Source organism: Suncus etruscus, chromosome 3, assembly GCF_024139225.1.
Source record: "Suncus etruscus isolate mSunEtr1 chromosome 3, mSunEtr1.pri.cur, whole genome shotgun sequence".
Classification (NCBI taxonomy): Eukaryota; Metazoa; Chordata; class Mammalia; order Eulipotyphla; family Soricidae; genus Suncus; species Suncus etruscus.
In genome coordinates, this window is record NC_064850.1 from 37,059,265 (window position 1) to 37,081,774 (window position 22,510).

Below are 22,510 nucleotides of genomic sequence, written 5' to 3' on the forward strand. Positions count from 1 at the left end.
AGTTATGACACGCCAAGTTTGCACGTCAAGAAGATCAATGCTGAGAAATGCTGAGTAAAACTGACAAACTGTATACATCGGTCAACGTAAATTAAATACAAAATTCTTAGCTTAGAAAGGAATTCTCTTTAAGGTGATCAATACACCGTGGGCAATGGAGCACGGAGAGTCGAAAATAAAGGCATTACAAAAGCAGAATAGGATGACTGAAATACAAAGGCCTTACCAGGAATCTCATTGGCTACAACGGAAGGAGGGCTGGACTGGTTACTGCTGATCTGCTGATGGCTGATCATGTGGCAGCACTGTGGCACAGCATTGTTGACCATGTAGAGTGTATCTGGCACATTGGACATTCTAACCATCCGCAACCGCACAAGATCTGTTTGTTCTACCATCATCTCATCTAACACGGACTGAAAGAACAATTCGGTGTCACACAATCAGGGAGTCAGTTTTTTAGCTCTGGTAAGTACGAGGAACAGAGAGCATGAACCTCATCAAGCCAGAGGATCTACTGTTTCCGGACTTTTGGGTTTAATGGTGAAATGTGGAGAAATGTGGTGCCAAGAATCAAACTTGGTGGCAGAGTGCAGCCAAGCATGTGTCTCCAAATTTTGGAGACATCTCCCTTAGAGTGCATCTCCTCTATTCATAGTCTTTCCTTTTTTTTTTTTTTTTTTTTTTTGGCCACACCCAGCAGTGCTCAGGGATTACTTCGGGTTCTGCACTCAGAAATTACTCCTGGCAGGCTCGGGGGACCATAAGGAATGCTCAGAATTGAACCTGGCTTGTCCTACATCGGTCGAGTGCAAGGCAAACACCCTACTGCTGTATCTCTTCAGGGACATGGACGGACACACACACACACACACACGGACACACACACACGGACACACACACACACACACACACACACACACGAAATAATCACCATCTAACAGTTTATTTTTAACTGAAGTATCTATAAAGTCCTCCCAACTTGGCTTTTCTCCACTTTGAAGAAGCCCAAGTTCGCTCTGTCTGTCTGCACGCATGTGTGTGTGTTCCTAAATCTGCACTCAGAAACTGTTACTGGTAGTACTGGGGAATACATATGGGATGCTGGGAATCGAACCTAGGCCAGATGTATATTGCCTTAAACTCAGAGAAACCCATTCTGTATCTACAGGGGTGGGGATTGTGTGGGCAAACAACCGAAACCCAAACTTTCTCTGTACTCTCTCCCCCTTTCAGTAAAGGATACATAAAATTATTATAAGGAGAACACTACTGGGGTGGAGAGAATTCAGTGAGCTGAGCACATACACAGCCCAAATTTACCCCCTGTCACTCTCTGCTTACCATTGCTGGGAGAGATCCTAAAACAAACTCAGCAAATGTACAATGTACGAGAACTCTGTGTATAAGCCCCGCCCACTCTGTATCAACAGAGGATCGGGGTTCCTTCAGTCACTCAAACTGGGACCCTGCTACCATCGTCCTGAGACACAATGAGTAGCTGCAGGGCCTGAACTGGCTGATCAGGCACCAGGCTGGGCAGGACCACAAGTAGGTACATTTTAGTTTCTTTTTAGTTTACAAAGACAGACAAAAGGTGTGCATTTTGCTTGCAGAATACTTTTCCTATTTTTGAAAATGATAAAATCTTAAAATCTCAGCAAGGCCAGGGATAGGGTGCAGTGTTAGAGCACTTGCCTCACCTGTTTGAAGCCCTGGGTTTGACGCTAGCACCACAAATGTAAAATATTAAAAGAAAAAACTCGGGGCTGGAGAGATAGCACAGAGGTAAGGTGTTTGCCTTACATGCGGAAGGTCGCTGGTTCAAATCCCGGCATCCCATATGGTCCCCCGAGCCTGCCAGGGGTGATTTCTGAGCGTAGAGCCAGGAATAACCCCTGAGCATTGCTGGGTATGACCCAAAAACCAAAAAAAAAAAAAAAAAAAAGAAAAAACTCAGCAAAAACAAAACAAAATTTTAGAAACAAAATTTTCCATGTTAACAACTGCAAGGCTACTAAGAAGAGAAAAATGTAAAATGCAGTTGAGCACACTGCAAAAACATGCTTCACAATTAAATTTCAGAAAACTGTTATCAAAGGAGAATTCACTTTCACTTTTTCTACTTCAGTAATTTTCGGTACTATCATATTTCGGTCATTTCCAGATCTCTTATTTGTTTTTAGTTTTGGGGGGCACATCCTGGTGGTGCTCATGGGTTACTATTAGCACTGTGCTTAGAAATTACTCCTGGCAGGCTCAGGAGACCGCTGGGAATTGAACCCAGGTTGGCCATGTACAAGGCAAATACTCTACTCCCTGTGCTATTGCTCTAGTTTCCATATCCAAGTCTTTATATAACATAGGCACCTGCTACAGTCTGTGATAAGTCATCCACAGTATATAATACTTTATATTACCTTTGCTTCTTCCACGTAAGGAGAGAACAGACGAGGGCGCACATAGATGCCAGCATTTTTTTGCCGTAACCAAGCATTTGCCTTCCCACCTTCTGTTGTCGGAAGCATATCTGATGGAGGAGTACTAATCAGGCCTCTTTTCATCTTGGGGAGAAAAAAGTGCCTTTTAGATAGTGATTTGTGTGGCAATACAATATTATCTTTTACTAAAGTAACATTAACTATATGAACAATTAAAAATGTTCAAACTTCACCACTTAAATAAAAAATATTACTTTGGGGGGTGGGAGGGCCCCACCTGGCAATGATCAGTGGTTACCCCTAGCTCTGCACTCAAGAATTACTCTTAGAAATGCTTGGAAGACCATAGGAATACTGATGACCAAGCCCATGTCAGCAGCATGCAAGCAAAAGCCCTACCTGCTTGCTGTACTATCATTCTGGCCCCTTACCTTTTTAAAATTATTTTTCCTTTTTGGGCTAAACTCAGCAGTTCAGGACTTGTTCCTGGTTGTGCTCATGCATCACAATTAGTAGTGATCAGGGTACCATTTGGGATGCTAGGGATCAATCCTGAATTGAATTCTTGCAAGGCAAAAGCCTTACTGCAGTACTATTACTGGCCCTTACATAACATTTTAGGAATATATGTGAATTATAAAATACTTCAAATGTTTTCTAAAGAATTTAACAATAAAAGGCATAACAAATACCCCATTTTTTCCCTCTATACAGGATTTTTTTTTTTTTTTTAAAAAAAAGCAATGTTAAAACTAATGAATCATACTAACTTTTGGGATTTCCTCATGTTTTTCTGAACCCAACGCAGCTGTGCTCAGGCTTTACTCCAGATTTTGGGAACCATATGCATTGGTGCTGGGGATTAAACCCAGATTGGCTACATGCAAGGCAAGTGCCCTATTTGCTGTATTGTACTACTGTTCTGGCCCCAACTTTTGGATTTTTTTAATATAAATATTTTTGCAACCCCTAGCAATGCCTGGAGTTTACTTGTGGGTCTGGACCCAAAAACTCATGCTGTTGTGGAACCATATGGGATGCTGGGATGAAACCCTGATCAGATGCATGCAATGCAAGTGTCTTATATACTACTATTATTGCTCTGCCCCCAACTTTTGGAATTATCCATAAAACCATTTCCCCCTTTACTTATCCAGGAACCAATCTCATCCCACACCTCCATTCATGAGATGAAATACAGATATTCTTGGCCTTTACTGACCTCATAAGCATCTGAACAAGCTGCAGTGGTTAGGGCAAGGAAGGGTTCAAGAGGCAAAAAGACAGAACTGAAATCCTAACCCCACATTTACTAGTCACAGGACTGCAAACATCTCCTTACCCTAAGCTTAGGCCCCATTCAGGGGCTTCTAGGTGATTCTGGAGATGGGATGCTGCACGTGGGATACTACACATGGTAGGGCTGTGGTTTCCCTTTCTAAGCTAGGTGGTTGTGATGATTAAATAAAGGCAACACACATAAAATCCTTGGCGCAGTTCTGAGCACACACTAAGTACTACAGTTAACAGTCCTTACCAAGAAACTTTAACTGAGAATTTTATGTATTAGGCATGGAACTAAAAAAGAAAGAAATATTTGCTAAACATGCTAAACCTAAATTTAAAAATATTTTCCAAAACTAAATTCAATATTGTTTTTCAATATTACTATTAAATGCAATAACATTTAAATGCCACACTCGTTAAAACAGTTGTATCTCCCTCCTTTATCCCCCAGAATGCTAGTGTAACTAAAAGCATATATGTTTTTGTTTTTTTGTTTTGTTTTTGGTTTTTGGGTCACACCCAGCGGTGCTCAGGGGTTACTCCTGGCTGTCTGCTCAGAAATAGCTCCTGGTAGGCACGGGGACCAATATGGGACACCGGGATTCGAACCAACCACCTTTGGTCCTGGTTCGGCTGCTTGCAAGGCAAATGCTGCTGTGCTATCTCTCCGGGCCCTAAAAGCATATATGTTAACACTAATGTAAACCTTTTTTTTTTTTTTTTTGCAGTTCCAGATATTTTTACTAGTAGTTTCTTAAAGGGTTAGAGTCAAAGGAGCACTGTAAAAACAATGTTAGAGTGGCAATTATCGTTTACATGAACCCACCAAAGTATGGGGTCATGGAAAGGAAAAACTTTGGTCTAAGTACACAGAGACCCTACCCCTGAAGTTTCCTGACATAAGACCATTTCTAGGCTCCAGGCAAACTAGTTTGTCCAATCCCGGTCATTGTCTATAGTGCCCATAGAGTTATATTTTTCACAGTCTCTGTTGTTGGTATCATGTTTCTGTATTGAAGGTCCTGAAATCTGTATATCCTACACTGAAGTCAGGAGGGTGCAGAGTGGCATCTAATTTCAACTCACAATTAAAGGGCAATGCAGAAAGCCCTGTCCAATACGCAGGTCGTTGTTGTTGTTTAAATCTTCTCAGTGTTAAGGGAAGACTCTTTTGAGTAAACTGATGTCAGAGCAGCAGTAGGGTCTTCCCTGGTAGAGGACTGCTTCCAGGTGATGTCATAGACAACTCTGGATGTTACGTAGATGGCTTCCCTAGTTCAGGGGTGACTGGAAAATGCCCAAACCTCTGAGGCCTGTGCCAGGTCATCATGTCAATGTTCAGGGTATAAGGTTCCATTGCACCACAAGATTTGTGTGTTCCTATCTCTATTAGATAAGAACTTATTTGTATGTATAGTATTTTCCATTTTAATGTGCCCATGCAAACAAGGAATAATGCCACCTGGCGTTATCAGCGCATAAGGGGGCCGCAAGAACAAGTCTAATAATCCCCGTGACCTAGTTCAAACAAAAGCATTAAACGGAGGGACTCTTTTACCAAAATTCCTTATTGAACAGTTCACAAAGAGAAAAAAAGATAAAAGGTGGGGAAAATAAACAATCTAACTTAAGACAGTGGACACAATTGTCACCATTTTAAGAAAATTTGTGTGTCCCCATCTCGATAAGAACATATTTGTATATAATTTCCCATTTTAATGTGCCTATGCAAAGGAAGAACAGTATCACCGGGCGAGATTGGTGCCTATGGGGATGCTAGAACAAGTCCAACAATCCAATTGACTTGGTTCTTATGGAGCAGGGGTCCTCAAACTTTTAAACAGGGGGCCAGTTCACTGTCCCTCAGACCATTGGAGGGTCTGACTATAGTAAAAACAAAACTTATGAACGAATTCTTATGTACACTGCATATATCTTATTTTGCAATGAAGAAACAAAACAGATACAAATACAATATGTGGCCTGCGGGCCATAGTTTGAGGACCACTGTTATGGAGGGACACTTCTACAAACTTCCTTATTTAACAAATAACAAAGGGAAGGAAAGATAGAGAGGGACTCTTTCATCAAAATACCTTATTGAACAGTTCACAAAGAGGAGAAAAGATAAAAAGTGGGGAAAATAAGCAATCTAACTTAAGACAGTGGACTCAATTGTCACTGTTTATGGGAACTAATCAGAAACCTAGTATGGTAGCAACCACAGTTACACAATGAAAGAAGGAAGAGGCCAAGAGGCCGCTGAGAGTCCATCTCTCAATTTTATTTTGAAAATATATGGTACTCCCACCTGAACTGGTCTCTTCCCAAACTGAGAATCCATCCTCCCATTTTTATTTTAAATATATATATGGTACATGAGGGGGCACTGGCCCCTGCGCAGTTTTTGAAATGGGAGACCAATGAGAAAAAAAAAATACCAGTGAATGCCACAATGTAATGTCCCGACATACAACAGTGCTGCATCAGCCCACCATCCACCCCATGTGTCCCCCCCCCTTAGTGTCAGGAGAGAAAGGGGGAAAGCCTGAGGACCACGATAGAGTACACCTGGGCCGGCAACCAGGGAAAGGCTGGAGTAGGGGAGGAAATAGGGAAATGGCTGGAGGCCTGCCAAGCCTCCCAGCACCCCCCAAGCTAGGGAGAATGCCTCCGGCATGGGGTGTCCCCTAACTCCATACCTGGGAAGAGCTGGCCTCCAGGATCAAGGCACCGGAAGCCAGCTATCTCCCTGGCCTCTCCCTCTGCTCCTCCTCCCTAGAGTAGGAAGGGGGGGAAGCCTGGAGACCCCTAATAGAGTCCACCTGGAACCCACAGCAGGCCACCCAAGGTGGCACTCAGGCCAGGCCTAGAAATAGGGGAACAATGGAGGCCTGCCAAACCTCCCAGCAGCCCCCAAGCTAGGGAGAATGCCTCCGGCATGGGGTGTCCCCTAACCCCATACCTGGGAAGAGATGGACTCCAGGATCCCTTTTTTTTTGGGGGGGGCACACCCGGCCCTGGTTTGGGGGACTATATGAGATACTGGGAATCAAACCCGCATCTGTCCTGGGTCAGCCACATGCAAGGCAAACGCCTTACCACTGTTCTACCATTCCATCCCTAAAACAATTATTTTCTGGGGGAGTAGAAGGGACCAGGTATTGAAACCAGGTATTATGAAGTAAGGTATACTGAATCATCCTGCCAGCCCCCCAAATAATTTTGTTTTATTTTATTCATTTACTTGTGTTTTTTTTTTTTTTTTTTTTTTTTTTTTTGAGGAGGGACACAGTCAGTGGCTCTCAGGGGTTACTCCTGGCTCTATGCTCAGAAATCACTCCTGACAGACTCGGGGGACCACATGGGAAGCCACGGTTCAAACTTGGGTCAGCCATGTGAAAAGCAAATGTCCTCCCTGCTGTTCCATTGCTCCAGCCCATTTTTATTTCTGGTTTTGTGCCATACCTTTAGGTTATATGGGGTTATCTGAAAATGCTTGGGGTGACTTGCAGAGGGGGCTCTGGTGCTAGGGACTGAACCCAGTCCCACCAGCATACAGACCATGGCCCCTCTTTATTATTAACAAAGAGATTTACTAAAATTCTTCATAATAGAGTTTTAACCAATGCATGTTCCAATACCAATTCACCACCAGTGTCAGTAAAATAATATTGATAGATTTCCTTAGCACACTCTCTCCCCACCCCCTTCCCCACTGCAGATACCCTCTCTATTGTGCTATTGCTCCAGCCCCTCCTTAGCCTTTTTTCCCCCAAAGAACTTTAGCATAACTAGATTCTAAAATATATAAAGTATCTTATTTTCTTTTGGGAGTCATGGGGTGGGTGTTTCCCATGTGGTGTTCAAGAGGCCTTGGGGCCCCTCAAGGTGACACTCAGCTGACTGTTGGTGGTTCAATGTGAGGGTATGAGGCTGAGGTGCTACTGAGGATCTGTACCAGGGATTCCCAGGCCACCCCTATAGTGCTAGTGGTGGTCCCTGAGGACTGGCAGCAGGATCAGCCACATATACCTCACCCCATTCTATTACTCCGACCTGTGTATAATTTTGAAAGATTATACTCTAGGGATCAGGCAGACAGTATAGTGGGCAAGGTGCTTGTCTTGCATATAGGCTGACTTAAGGTTGAATCTCCAATATGGCAAAAGGTCCCCTATGCTTGCCAGGAATGATCCCCTTAGTGCATTGCCAGAATGTGGTCCATAACACTCTCTCTTTCCCCCTCAAAAAGAGAAGTTACATGATGAAGGGAATCTAGATGAAGAGATAATGCAATATAAATAGATATTGGTATGTGCATACTTCAGACTGAAATCTAAATGATGTTATAAACCAATGTTATGTTGATGTTAAAGCAGAAATAAATTTTAAACGCTCAAAAAAAAAACCCATTATAGGGGCCAAAGCCATAAAAAATATAAAGTTATATTCTATAATTAGCACCTACTATTATGCTTATATATTAATTTTATAATTAATCCTTCTGATTATTTGGTTCATACCCAACAGTGCTCAGGGGTCACTCCTGGTGGTGATCAGAGGACATTTTGTGGAGCAGGGAATGGAATTTGGCAAAGCCACTGCTTTAACCCCTATACTATCTCTCCAGACGACGACTGTGTTTAGAGCAGCAAAATGCTTTGCTGAATATCTGTGATACAATTTATTTTATTTTCCTTGTTTTCAGACATTTAGGTTATTTCCAAATATTTAATGATAAAGCTACTAATGTACCAACTATAGTTTCTCCATAGACTAGTAGTATTATCTCAAAAATTGTGGATAAATAAGCAAAAAACAATCAATTACTGTTTCCTTTTGCTTTCTTTGGTGTGTGTGCTTATAAGTGAGACTGAACACATTTTTCTAATCAGATTTCATAAATATTTAATTGCTTTCTTCTAGTTTTCCATGTTCAATTTAATATTTAATTCTTTAATCTAAGAAGGATTTGGTGTACAAGTTAAATGAGGCTTGAACTGTAAACGAATCTATTTCCTCTCCTGTTCATCAGTTACTCAGGAGCACCTTGATTTGTGATCATACATTTATATGTTTAGTTCTTATATTAACTTATATATTAATAATTATATATTTCTGGGCTATTTTTTTCTTATGTTTTGTTAGCATAATAAGTTAAATATTAATGCTTTAGGGGTCAGAGAAATAGCATAGCTGTAGGGCGTTTGCCTTACATGTGGCTAACCCACGTCGGACCCAGGTTTGATTCCTGGCATCCCACATGAACAATTTTTTTGTTTGTTTGTTTGTTTTTGGGCCACACCCGGCAGTGCTCAGGGGTTACTCCTGGCTGTCTGCTCAGGAATAGCTCCTGGCAAGCACAGGGGACCATATGGGACACCGGGATTCAAACCAACCACCTTAGGTCCTGGATCGGCTGCTTGCAAGGCAAACACTGCTGTGCTATCTCTCCGGGCCCATGAACAAATTTTTTGAGGACTTTTATTTTCCCTAGTCTAATAATATGAACAATCCTATTATTATTATTATTATTATTATTATTATTATTATTATTATTATTATTATTATTATTATATGGGGGGGTGAAGTTGAGTCACACCTAGCAGTGCTCAGGGCTTACTCCCAGCCCTGCATCTGGAGCATTTCTGGTGTTGCAGTGGGGAGCGAGGGGAACCATGTGGGGTACTGAGGATCGAAACAGAGTGAGCAGCTTGCAGGCATGTGCCCTGCCTGCTGCTCTGTCTTATCAGCCCTGAGCAATTCTATTATTTAAAAAAACTACTTTTTAATTATTTCCTCTTTTACACTGAAACAATCTCCCTCTCTGTTGCACTCTGACACTGAAACAATCTCCCTCTCTGTTGCACTCTGATTTATTTCTATTTGTAGGAGTCTCCAAAGGCAATTTCTACTTCTTCCTTTTGGAATAAGTCTGTACTGACAAATGTTGGATTTATTCCCCAGAAACTATCCTCATGCAAAGCTACGACCAACAGTCACCCACTCAACTCTCATGCGCCAAAACACGTATTGGTGCCAGACATTGGGACATGCAGACATCTGTCCCAGTCCTCATGTATTTTACAGACTCAGAGAAGATTTACAACTAGGGATCTGCCCACATCCTGGTACACTTTCTTTTCACAAAAGGGAGAAAGACAGAGACACTCACTGTATCACCAAGGACCTCGCTGTTGATGGGTAAGATGTGTTCGATGCGCACAAAAGATAAAATAGAAGACAGGATCTCTCTCAGTTCTTCTGCGTCCAGGTCCCGTCTCTTCACACCTCTCTTGTTCACACTGTGGGCGGTACCACTCAGCAAATTTGGCTCTAGGAGACAGAAAAGGGAGCCTCTGGCCAAATCCACATTTTCAGAGAACCCTTGGGCTTCCTAATACTTTCCTCCTCTTTACATTTTTGCTAACTGCTCAGGACCTCACTGTGTTGTATGTACATCTGCTTAAAGATATTTTATTAATACACAGTATTGACTCATTAACAGAGTTCACAGCACTGCCTGTGCTTAGCTTATTTAACAGACACATGTTAAAAGACAAACTGCAGTCTTCTCATGCTTGGGAATACAGCCAGCACTAAGCACTGACTGGGGGTGTGTGTGTGTGCATTTTAAACAGTGAAATCAACAGGACCCAGGAAAGCATGGAAATAGCCACTATGAAAAGAGAACTGGCCAGAACACTGGTTTACAGCAGGATGGGAGCAAGAAGGCTTGCTCAGGAGTCAGCTATGCATCTTGCCTGGTGTGTCCTCAAACCAAAATCAAAACTTGAAAGTTGAGTAACAAAATTTTCTGTAAGTTTCTAATAAACTAACAAACTTTCTTCTTCCAGTTTTTGAGTCACACCTGGCTATACTCAGGCTCAGGAACTAATCCTGGCTTTAAACTCTGGAATAATTCCTGGTGTGGTTAGGGACCAAATTGGGGGGGGGGGGGGGCAAGGATCCAAGGCAAGCAAGCTACTTGCTGTTCTATCTTTTCTACTAATTGTATTGACAAACACGCATCATTTCGACAAGACTTTTGAGAAACACTTAGAGAAAAGTAAATTTTCTGGGCTTACCTCTATCTGCTATTCTTTTCATCAATTGATGCTCACCCCATTTAACCAAATATTTAAGGATATCTTGTTCACTTGCCTATAAATAAAAAAAAAAAGTATTTATTGATTAATTTCATTAGTGACTTTCCCTAGGTCATAATGTAAATATATGTAAATATAAATAAAATATTTTATTTTATTTATAAAATAAAATTTATTAAAAAAAATAAAATAAAAATATGTAAATATAGTGTGCAACTCACCACATTTCATTCTTCAGGTCAGCTGTCTGAAATGCCTGTGTTAAATCTGTTGTCCATCCACATACATACAAGACTGCATTGCATTAATTTAGTCACTCTTTGCTGCAACTAAACTTTGATGCTTTTTTGTTTGTTTGTTTGTTTTATTTTTGGGCCACACCTGGCAGCGATCAAAGATTACTCCTGGCTTTGCACTCAGGAATCACTCCTGGCTGTGCTTGGGGGACCATATGAGATGCTGAAGATTGAACCCAGGTTGACTATATGCAAGGCAAACACCCTCCCACTAGGCCCTAAACTTTGTATTTTTATTTTCTTTCTTTCTCTCTCTCTTTTTTTGTTTGTTTGTTTGTTTGTTTTGGGGCCACATCTGGCAGTGCTCAGGGGTTACTCCAGGCTATCTGCTCAGAAATAGCTCCTGGCAGGCACGGGGGACCATATGGGACACCGGGATTCGAACCAACCACCTTAGGTCCTGGATCGGCTGCTTGCAAGGCAAACGCCGCTGTGCTATCTCTCCGGCCCCTGTATTTTTATTTTCACCTGACGTTTAAAAAAAATTCACTTCCCCTATTTATGAAACTTCTCATAATAGAGGACTTTTAGACAGCGACCTTCAATTAATTTGGGGGACATAATGAACATATAAAGAGTAAAAACAGGGAGATACTGAGCAACTCTTCTTTGCTGGAGGAACAGAATGAATGTGGCTTCTTGTTTCCTGGCATGAAGTAACCTGCTGGGGTGCAGGCCTTTCCAGCACGCTGCAGGCTGCTGCAATTTGCCCCCTCCGTTCTCTATGTCTGATTTAAACTCTTAAAGCGCTTTTAGGTTGCTTTCCAGGTTTTTACTTTCTAAGGCGCACAAAGCTTCTATAATCTGAGAAAACGAACAAATCCTACTCCCCAACCACACAGTTGGATGAGGACAGTGAAACAAGGTTAATGAACTCAGATTCTAAATAAATCAGATCTGATTATGATAGCATTTGTACTGAGAGCTGAAAGAAAAGCCCAGATGCTAACTGTGGTAAGTGTAAACTGCACTTCTAAGGGCAAGAGTTTTGACAATTTTTCTAGTACAGAGAGGTAATAGTTCAATGGGTCCTCAGACCAGTAAAAAGGCTGTACAGGTCAACAGAATTCATATAACTAAACAAAACCAAAAAAACAAAATCCCCTGAAAGAACATCCCCCCTCCCAAAACAAAAGCACTAAATGTGGACATACTTCATCTGCAAGCATTCTTTGTAGTAGCTTAAATAAACAGAGCAGACTAATAATAAGTCAAGGGTGTAAGAACTTGGGAATATTTCTGATTAAAAGTTAGTTGAGAACATTGTACTTTATCAGGACACATATGTGAACTTTGTATCAGCTTGTGAGTAGACCAGAAATGGAACGTTATACTTATTTTGGACTGTGTCTAGTCTAAATATCTGACACTCCACCAAATATAAGAGACCATTCGAGTAAACCTACTATGCACGGAAGCCAAGGAACTCCTTGTTGGGATACGCTTCTGACCTTACTGAATGCCATGCTCCTTTTGGTACGGCTGGTTGGGACCACCAGATTTATACGCAAGGCTGAGTGAGCCACAGCAGCACCACACACCAAGGGCCCAAGAGCCAGAGACTATTATACATAGTTGAAAGGGGTATTCTGAGTGGGAGGGTATCACTAAATGGGATGGTAACAGAATACAGATGGGGTCCTGGAGAACACATGAATGACAATGTATCTAAGAGATGCATAAATGATTACCTGTAGGTAGTCAGACTGGATAGCAGTAAGTAGATGGTCTTTGCTGAGTTCATAAAAAACATCCGAAGTCATGACCTGGGAAAATTCCTCACAGAGGAAATGTAAAGCTTGTCGGTGTACCCACTGAGAGCCATAGGGGTGAGAGCTCCACTTGAGGATGGCAATTAAGGTATCTAATGAGATGCTCTCAGCAATGATATCCTCACAGCCTAAAAGAGAAGGCAAATACTTCTTGAGATTAAGCATAAATATTACTTACTGAACATTGGTGCATTAGGCACTGTACTTTCAAAGTGGCAATAGTAAAAGGGAACCAGAGGAGATAATATCTCATGGAACTCACCAAGATTTGGTGGAATTGGAGTGGCAATAGACTATGGCATTTACAGGAGAGCTGCTGTCCAGATATAGATCACAGAAAAAGAACAAGAATCCTCACAATTGGTTAAGAAAATAACTACTTAGGTGCTAATGTAGCAGTCCAAGCACTACGGTGAGTGCACTGGAGAGTAGGGAAAAGACGAGCAGACCTTGGAGCAGTGGGGCCTGGTTGTCAGAGAAAGGTCTGATAGCTCTTCAATGAGAAGAGGTCTGACTGGAGGAGGGCAGGGGAGACCACCATGTGCTTGGAGGATGTGTGTTCATGGCATCTTTCCCGTGACAAATAATACTTTACATGGTTGTCAGTGCAGTTCCTTAGGACACAGGCAAAAAAAGTTTTATACTAATTTCAGCAAGCCAAAAAGCTATCAGAGACCCAAGTAAAACAGATCAGGATTCTTGAGAAAGGAACTAAGGTACCACCACAGTTAAAGAGCTCAAAGAAGAGAGTCTGATGGCTATTTTCATAGGAAAGATCATTTTTAAGATAGTAAAATAAAAAACAAGTGAAATTTGAATGACAGAGATGGTGGAAAGCTATAGTTAGACAGAAATTCTTCACAGCTAAATTCAATATAAAACATTTGACAGCGAAAAATAAAAAGAGGCACTTAAGCAGTACTACCACCAAAATCATGGCCAAATGGGCTGATTTCAAATAAGCTCAGAACTGTCACAGAGCTGCCCCAAATGGCATCAATACACTTGAGTCTCCGAAGGTCAATTTTGATGTGAAAATATCAATCGTACAAGAGAAGGGGGCTGAATCTCCTCTTCAGAGGACATAGATGAGGGGGTGAACAAAGGATCTGAAAGGACACCCCTTCCCATTTCTGCTATGATGCTAGAAAGGGAGAAAGATGAGCTCTGAGGCTTGTGGAACCCTCGTTCTGTGAAGCCGTTCAACCAATGCCTGGCTCTCGCAGACAGCTCCACTTCAGACAGGACTGTGGTCTTCACTGGTCTCCAGCCCTTTCTTGCATATGGAAGGCGCTAAATAACAATGTGGAACATGCATAACTGAGATCCTCAAAGACATGCTGAGGTGTGACATAGCTGATATTCACAGCCATCTTAAAGCAGCACTGGTGAATTCAGGGTCTCTGGGGAACAACGGGGTGTTTCTATTTTTGCCATGTTTATCAAGAATTTGGAAGAAAATGTGAAAAGCGTGTTTCACAATCTCAGATAAGGTACATCTAGGAAACAGTAAACATACAGGATAACTGAATTCTAATGGGCTAAAAGAGGGGTCAAAAGATAGGTGAAATTTCACTAAAAAAATGATAAAGTCTGACATGTAGATCTTAAAACTGCACAGAAGAAAGGGAAAGTAGCTTACCTAACATTTATGTAAACGACACATCTGGGTCTTTTAAGCAAACAAACATAAAATGAGACATGGCTGTTTTAAGATAAAAAGAATCACAGAGTGTTGGCCTATAAACACAGAGACCTAATAAAAAATATCATGCTGAGGTGCTCTTCTGTGGGGGCTTGTCCACTCCTGAGCAATGTATTTTAGATAGGACATGCATAAATTTCTAGAATTCTCTGTGAGTGAAGGGAACAGTAGAGGATTTAAGGCCTATCACAGGAGAAGTCCAAGCAAAAATTACTCAGCTTATTGGAGATTACTGCAGAAACCAAGAGAAATGTCTGAGCCTGATTTAAAGTCTGACGAACCTTCCTAAATTCAAAAAAAGCTGCTCTACTGTTTCAGAAGCAAATCCAACCAGCAATCCAGCAACTGGTATTACAAGGAGATTTGGACTAAGTACGAAGAAATTTCTAACAAAAGAATCATTCTTCTCTCCTCAAAAGAGGCTCTTTAGAAAAATGTTCTTGGACACAGAGTTCAAGAACCCTTCATGGTTAGATGATGATAGCCAAGGAAGAGTAACCATCACAGTGATTTATTTTAAGGGTTATACAAGGAAGGCCAAGACCACCTCAGTTAGATTGGCAAGGACAGTCCCAAGCATGACCATGTGCTGAGAAGTGGGAAAAGAAACCATCCTCGGAGTTTGATGGTGGGTCTTTAATGCCAATGGAGACTGTGAGCTGAGTCACGGTCATGCTGTGGAAATGCCCATCAAGCTACAGACCATATATGTGGTGCTGGGAATCAATCCTGAGTCAACAGTGTGAAAAACAAGCACCTTATCCACTGTGGCATCTCTCCAGGCCCTCAACCAATATATTCATTTATGCATTGGGGGCCACACTTGGTAGTGTTCAGGGGACCACAGGTAATGCCAGAGATCAAACTGAGACTGACACTGTGCAAGGCAAGTGTGCTACCTGCTTACTATCTCTTTGGCCCTTTCTTTTTTTTTTTTTTTTTTGGTTTTTGGGCCACACCCGGTAACGCTCAGGGGTTACTCCTGGCTATGCGCTCAGAAGTTGCTCCTGGCTTGGGGGACCATATGGGACACCGGGGGATCGAACCGCGGTCCGTCCAAGGCTAGCGCAGGCAAGGCAGGCGCACCTTACCTTTAGCGCCACCGCCCGGCCCCGTGGCCCTTTCATTAAGCTAATTCCCGCCACTTCATCCTTATGTCTGGAAATTTCAGAAATTGATACTTTCTGAAAACAGACTAAATCCACCCCCACATTTATTAATATTAACACTGTGGTCTCTACACTGTTATCAGAATGGTCTTTTTTTTGGGGGGGAGGGCACACTTGGTGACGCTCGGGGGACATTATGGGATGGATGCCAGGGATCCTGGGTCAGCTACATGCAAGGCAAATGCCTTACAACTATGCTATTGCTCCAGCCCCCAGAATGGTCGTTTGAAGTGTAAATTATAGAGCTGGAGTAATGTATAGCAGGTAGGCACTTGCCTTGGACAAAGCTGACCCGGATTCAATCCCTGGTCCCCAAAGCCCATCCTTGAGCACAGAGCCCTGAGCCTAGCTAGGTGTAGCCCCAAAACAAATGGGGGTGGGGTAAATAAAAAAGAAAGTAAATTATGAATGCCTCTGTAATAAATTATTGTTTATAAATGACCTTAATATAAAAACCCAGGGGCCGGCGAGGTGGCGCTAGAGGTAAGGTGTCTGCCTTGCAAGCGCTAGCCAAGGAAGGACCGCGGTTTGATCCCCTGGCATCCCATATGGTCCCCCTAAGCCAGGGCTAATTTCTGAGCGCTTAGCCAGGAGTAACCCCTGAGCATCAAACGGGTGTGGCCCGAAAAACAAAATAAAACAAAAACAAAAAACAAAAAAACCCAAACTCCATGTTCCTGATAGGGCCCTGCCGCCCTCCTCTCCAGGCCCCATGCTGCTTCCTATTCTACAACACAGCTACAGCATCAATCACTTGTATACCTCCTGGCTTTTGTATATGACAATGCCCCTTTTTTGTTGTCACTCCCCCCCCCCCTTTTTAAGCTCTTAATTCTCCTTAATTCCATATCCTTTGGTTATTTTTTGGAAGGGGGGCACACCTGTCAGTGCTCAGAGTTTACTCTTAGTTCTATGCTCTGGACTACTCTTGGAAGCATGGGGGGAGGATTATATGGGATGCTGGAGATCAAACCCGGGTTGGTTGCATGTGAAGCAAAGGCCCTACCCATTGTACTAGCTCTCTGGGCCCCCCATATCCATATTAGAATCAGCTGCAATGTTGCCTCTTTCACGTATCAATCTTGATGTGCCTCCTGAAGGCCAGCCTAAGCCTGCATCGTGATGGCCAGTGCTTCTGAAGAACACTGCACTCTCATACTCTCTTCTGACAGAAGTGTTGAGCTCCTCTGCCACTGAACTATTTTGGGATACAGACCCTGTTCATCTGACTTTATAGTGCCGAGGCTTAGTAGAGTGAGTGTTCATTAAAGCTGAACATAATTAACATTTTGGTACCAAGCTCTGTGCTTTAGACTATTTAATTCAAGCACTCTTCTTGAAGAAATTATTGCTATCCTCATTTTATAGATAAATACACTAAAATCTATAAAGATTAATTTGCCCAAGACCATAATTATAGAAGGCAAAGTCACACTTAACTAGACATATCCTCCCTTATGCCCCTAATCAACGCTAATCCGCAACGCTCCACTGAGAACCACTTTCTCAGAAACAGCATTTTGTGTATTAATATGTGTTAAATTGGTGATATCAACTCACAAATCAAAATTAGGAAAAACATAGCAACCTGGAAGATGTATGTACATGTTTTGTGGGGTGGGGAAAGAGTCCAACACATGACAATGCTCAGAGGGTTGTAAGGCAGTGGGATCAAACCCAGGTCTACTGCATGCAAAGCAGGGACAGCAGTGTACCACTCATGACTCACACTCAGCCGAGGTTAAAGGATTGCAGCACCTGTGTCAAAGTGGTATGCTAGCTCTCACATTAAAAATGAATTATTTGGGGCCGAAGAGATAGCATGCAGAAGGTCATTGGTTCGAATCCCAGCATCCCATATGGTCCCCCGAGCCTGCCAGGAGCAATTTCTGAGCGTGGAGCTAGGAGTAACCCCTGAGCGCTGCCAGGTGCGACCCAAAAACCAAAAACCAAAAAAAAAAAAAAAAAAAAAAGAATTATTATGGGGCCAGAGATAGCACAGTGGTAGGGCATTTGCCTTGTAAGTGACCGACCTAGGACCAACATTGGTTCAAATCCAGGCATCCCATAAGCGCCATCAGGAGTGACTCCAACAACCCCCCAAATAAATTATTATGGCTTTTCAGCCCAATGGTCCTCATGGTTCCTCCTGGCTCTACACTCAGAAATAACTTCTGGCAGGCTCATGGGACTATATGGGATGCTGACAACCCAACGTGGGCTAACCTTGCTGCATGCAAGGTAAACGCCCTATCTACTGTGCTATTGTACGGGGCCCCATTAAATTTTTTTCTTTTTGGTGGCGCTCAGGGGTTACTTCTGGCTATGTACTAAGAAATAGCTCCTGGCTTGGGGGACCATATGGGACGCTGGGGATCAAACCAGGTCCGTCCTGGTTCTGCCACATGTAAGGCAAATGCCCTACTGCTGCACTACCATGCCGGCCCCCCATGAATTATTTTTAAACTGTTTTTTGGTTTGTTTGGGGGCCACATCAGTGGTGACCGAGTTACTCCTGGCTCTGAACCCAGAAATCACTCTTGGCTGGCTCAGGGGACCATATAATAGGACTGAACCCAGATCAACTGCATGCAAGGCAAACACCCTACCCATTGTGCTATCACTCCGGTCCTTATTTTTAAACTTTCTTTTTTTTGTGGGGGGGGCACATCCGGCAGTGCTCAGGGGTTCCTCCTGGCTTTACACTCAGAAATAACCCCTGGCAGGCTTGGGGGACCATATGGGATTCCAGGATACAAATCATCGTCCTTCTGCATGCAAGGCAAATGCCTTACCTCCATGCTATCTCTCCGCCCTATTTTTATTTTAAACTTTTTTTTTGGGGGGGGGGCCACACCCGGCGATGCTCAGGGGTTACTCCTGGCTGTCTGCTCAGAAATAGCTCCTGGCAGGCACGGGGGACCATATGGGACACCGGGATTTGAACCAACCATCTTTGGTCCTGGATCGGCTGCTTGCAAGGCAAACACCGCTGTTCTATCTCTCTGGGCCCTATTTTAAACTTTCAAGGCAAGTATCTTACCTCCTGTATTCTCTCTCTCCAGTCTACCAAATAAGCAATTGGATCATTTTTTTTTGCCTTGGGACTACACCTGGCAGTCACTTTAGGTAGTGATCAGGGGATCATATGTAGTATGTACATCAAATTGGGGTCAACTGTTTGCAAGACAAATACCTTAACCCCTGTACTACCTGCAGTCTGGCCCTATTTCTTAATTCTCATGAGGATCATGCTTGGTGCTGCTCAGTCCCAGAGAAGCGTGGGAGCCTCCATTCCTGGTAGTGCTGGGCTCAAAGGAAGAGTCTTTTCCATGCAAAACATATACATCCCCACATGAGCCACATCCCTCCCTCCCTTGAAGATTAATTTTTTTTTAAACAAGATTGATCTAGCATAATGAAAATAAAAAATTCCCTACTGAGCAAGGGATTTTGGTGAGTGTTTCTTTGTTAGGGTTATCATGAATGGGATAAAAATGCAAATATGGCAGCAAAGCCAAAGAGATGCTGACACAGAAAGACCATCAAGTAAGATGCAAAAAGGCTTCAAACAATACCACGGTTATTTTCTTGGAAAATTCTGCACCAGTCTGGTAGATTCAAAGACATTTGCAGCATACTTATATGAGGACAGATTCTGGGTGACAAGTGACAGGGTGAAATTCCCCAAAAGCAATGTCCTAATCAGAAGACTCACAAATGGCATAAGCACCCATTCTTTTAAGCAAAATAATACTGGACTTCACAGCTCTTCTCAAATTATCTCCAGTCAAAGTTTTATTTTTTTGCTATTGTTTTCTTTAAAATATTTAATGTCATAAACCAATAGTTTGGCAAAAACAAAAAAAATGCAGCTTGAGTATGGTAGCAATAAAAAACTGCTTCAGGTTTCTAAATGCTTATTCTTAAGCTATGTTTCTTGGGTGGGGGGGAGCACACCCGACAGTGATCTCAGGGGTTACTTCTGGCTCTGTGCTCAGAATTCCTTTCCTTTGGCCAGTTTCCAGATATATAAAGGTCAGATTTGCTTAGTCCCAATTAGCACTAACTTTGAGGTTACATTCTTCCCCTTTGGACCTACTGAGTTTGTAAAGTCCATTTCCATACTGATAAAATATTAAGAATCCTACGTTTCTTAAAAAAAAAAAAAAAAAAAAAAAAGGTACCCATGGGCCAGAGCACAGTGGGTAGGGTGTTTACTTGGCATGTGACCAACCCTGCTTCTATCTCTGGCACCATCACCTCTGGTCACCAAAACCCGTCAATAGTGGCTTCTGAGCTCAGAGCCATGTCAGTCTTTTAAGTCCTGAGCACTGGTAGGTGTGACCCCAACAAAAGCAAATAAAAAAAGATACCCAATAGCACAAGTGACATTAAAGTTGAATCTATTGTCTAAACTAGAGATTTCCAAAATTATTTGGCCTACTACCATTCTTGGAGAGGCTAAGACTGTCTTTTCAATAGAAAACACCCATCAATTGCACGTAAGGCTACAACCACTCCTTTGGAACACAACCAAGTGCAGTTCACATTAAGAAACTGACCCATAGGCACCCACCTGGGAGAGTGCTATTGAGATAGGCTCACCAAGCAGCCCTCTGCTCCGATCCAGCCATGAGGACTGTACTGCCCTGCCCCACTGGGCCGTGACCTCATTAAAGCATGAGTGGATGTGCAGGGACAAATCCACTTTGGGGCTTGATGAATAAACCATATAACCTTTCTGACGAACTAACTACGCTTTCACAAACAGTGTCCTTGTAAACAAAGAATTTCTGTAGCTAAGACATCTAAGGGCTCAAAGGAGACCACACATCCTGCTTATGCAGATGGCCAATCATACTGTTGGGGGGTTGAAACAGTCAACCTTTTCTCTTTTCTTTTCACCTGTGAGATGATTTTCCAGACCCATCTTCCAAATGTTGGATTCTTCTATTCTCTAATTAAATTCATGTGGGCAAAATCGGTTCTTTTCAACAACTTGAGCTATGTAACATGATCAAGGCAGATATAAAAAGTAAAGTCAACTTAATGAACTAGACTACAAACGACTGTTGTTATTGCTGATGTTAGACTGTAATTTTGTGTGTATTAGTGACTTTAATGCTTGCTTCTTCTTCTTCAGATTCTGCTGATAACTAAAATAATGTCCTTACTGTCAGACCTGTCTTTTCTGTTGCTGTGTTAGGGGCCCTACCTTCCAGTGCTCAGCGGTTACTCTTGGCAGTGGTTTGGAATCAGATGCTGTACCAGAAAACCAGGCTGACTACGAGCAAGTCAAACGCCATAGGCCCTGTTCTCTCCGTCCTCCCTACTCCCCTCCCTCTCCCCACTCCACCTCTTCTGCCTGTCTTTCCTGTGACTCTTCATTATTCAAGGCACATAGATACATTATGGTTCCAATACCAGAGGGAAGGAGGGCTTTTCACTGGCTCCTCTCCTTCAGGAAATGGATAGCAGCTTTCAAATTCAGTTTCACATCATGGCTGGAGGGAGACAAAGAGGGAGGAAACAGGCCAGTACCAGGACAGCAGTCTGCAACCTACCATACAACTGGAGCCCCTGGTCAGAGAGCAATACAGACACTCCCGAGGCAGCCAGGTGAGAAATAAGACTCTGAGTGCAAATTGGCTTGCGAGAAAAGTTGCTTCAATTTCCCCCCCATCAGCCTGTATGTGACTGATTCCAAATCCAAAGGAAAGGAATTATGAAGAAAGAGAAGAGCAGAGCGTCAGAGATAGAAAGAGCACATTAGTTTGTAATGCAGTTATTCACCAATTCCTGGCTCACAACCCTAAATAAACAGTGTCCTTCTTTACAGGATGAAATAAACCCATCAGAGTTCTGAGGATAAAGTGAAGTGGTATCAAGAAACCACAGTGTCTATCTATACCATATTTTTCTAGGCTACAGATCTTACTATTCAATTAAAAACATTTTTGTGGGTTTGTTCTTGGTTGTTTTTTTTTGTTTTTGTTTTTTGTTTTGTCACATTTGATGATGCTCAGGCTTACTCATGGCTCTGTGCTCAGGGGTTATTCCTGGCAGGGCTCAGAGGATCTTATGAAATGCTGGGGATTGATCCCATGTTAGCAGCAAGGAAGCTCATTCGCATTCACCCCAGTAAGGCTTAGGGGACGATATGAGATATTGGAATAGAATCGGGACTGGCCACATTCAAGGCAAACAAGTTACCTGCTATACTATCTATGTGGACCCTGAAAACCAAATGTCTAACTGAAATTTAGGAATGAAACCACTCACTACTCAGCAGCCAGAGAGGAACTAAAAGGAAGTGGGGGTGGTGGGTGGTGGTGATAACTACGCAGGACAATACTGAAGGTCTTTACCAAGGGAAGTGGTAGTTTAGCAGAAAGGTTGGCAGCTAAATGGACTAGAAACATTTAGTAATTCTAAGGCCTGGATACTGGCTAGCTGTAGTGAACAGCTTTAGTGTTCACTCTGGCAGCACATCTGCTAACACGATACAAAGAAGATTAGAAGGGCTGCTGTACAAGGATATATGCAAATTCATGCAGTTTTGTCCCCTTTTAGGAGGTTATGGAGGCCTACCACCCCCAGCAATGCTCAATGGTTACTCCTGGCTCTGCATTCATACTCCTGCCTGGTATACTATCTGCTCTGGCCACTCATGCTTCAGAAATCAAGAAAAATTAAGAGTCTTTTGGCCATCTCAATCCAGACGC

General features: G+C 42.6%; 1 protein-coding gene across 2 annotated transcripts in view; it reads right to left on the reverse strand.

Annotated features, from left to right (window-relative positions):
- The window catches only part of BTBD7 (BTB domain containing 7), a 95,491-nt gene that overhangs the window by 8,734 nt on the left and 64,247 nt on the right, over positions 1–22,510 (reverse strand). Inside the window, exons 4-8 of one of the 2 annotated variants that reach the window (XM_049769863.1) lie at positions 12,828–13,036; positions 10,820–10,895; positions 9,907–10,067; positions 2,421–2,564; positions 227–416 (exon numbers count right to left, since the gene is read on the reverse strand). In XM_049769863.1, coding sequence (XP_049625820.1) covers positions 227–416; positions 2,421–2,564; positions 9,907–10,067; positions 10,820–10,895; positions 12,828–13,036 — 780 coding nt within the window. Of the gene's footprint in view, positions 1–226; positions 417–2,420; positions 2,565–9,906; positions 10,068–10,819; positions 10,896–12,827; positions 13,037–22,510 lie in introns of those variants that run through there. The other variant, XR_007493794.1, reaches the window with a different exon arrangement.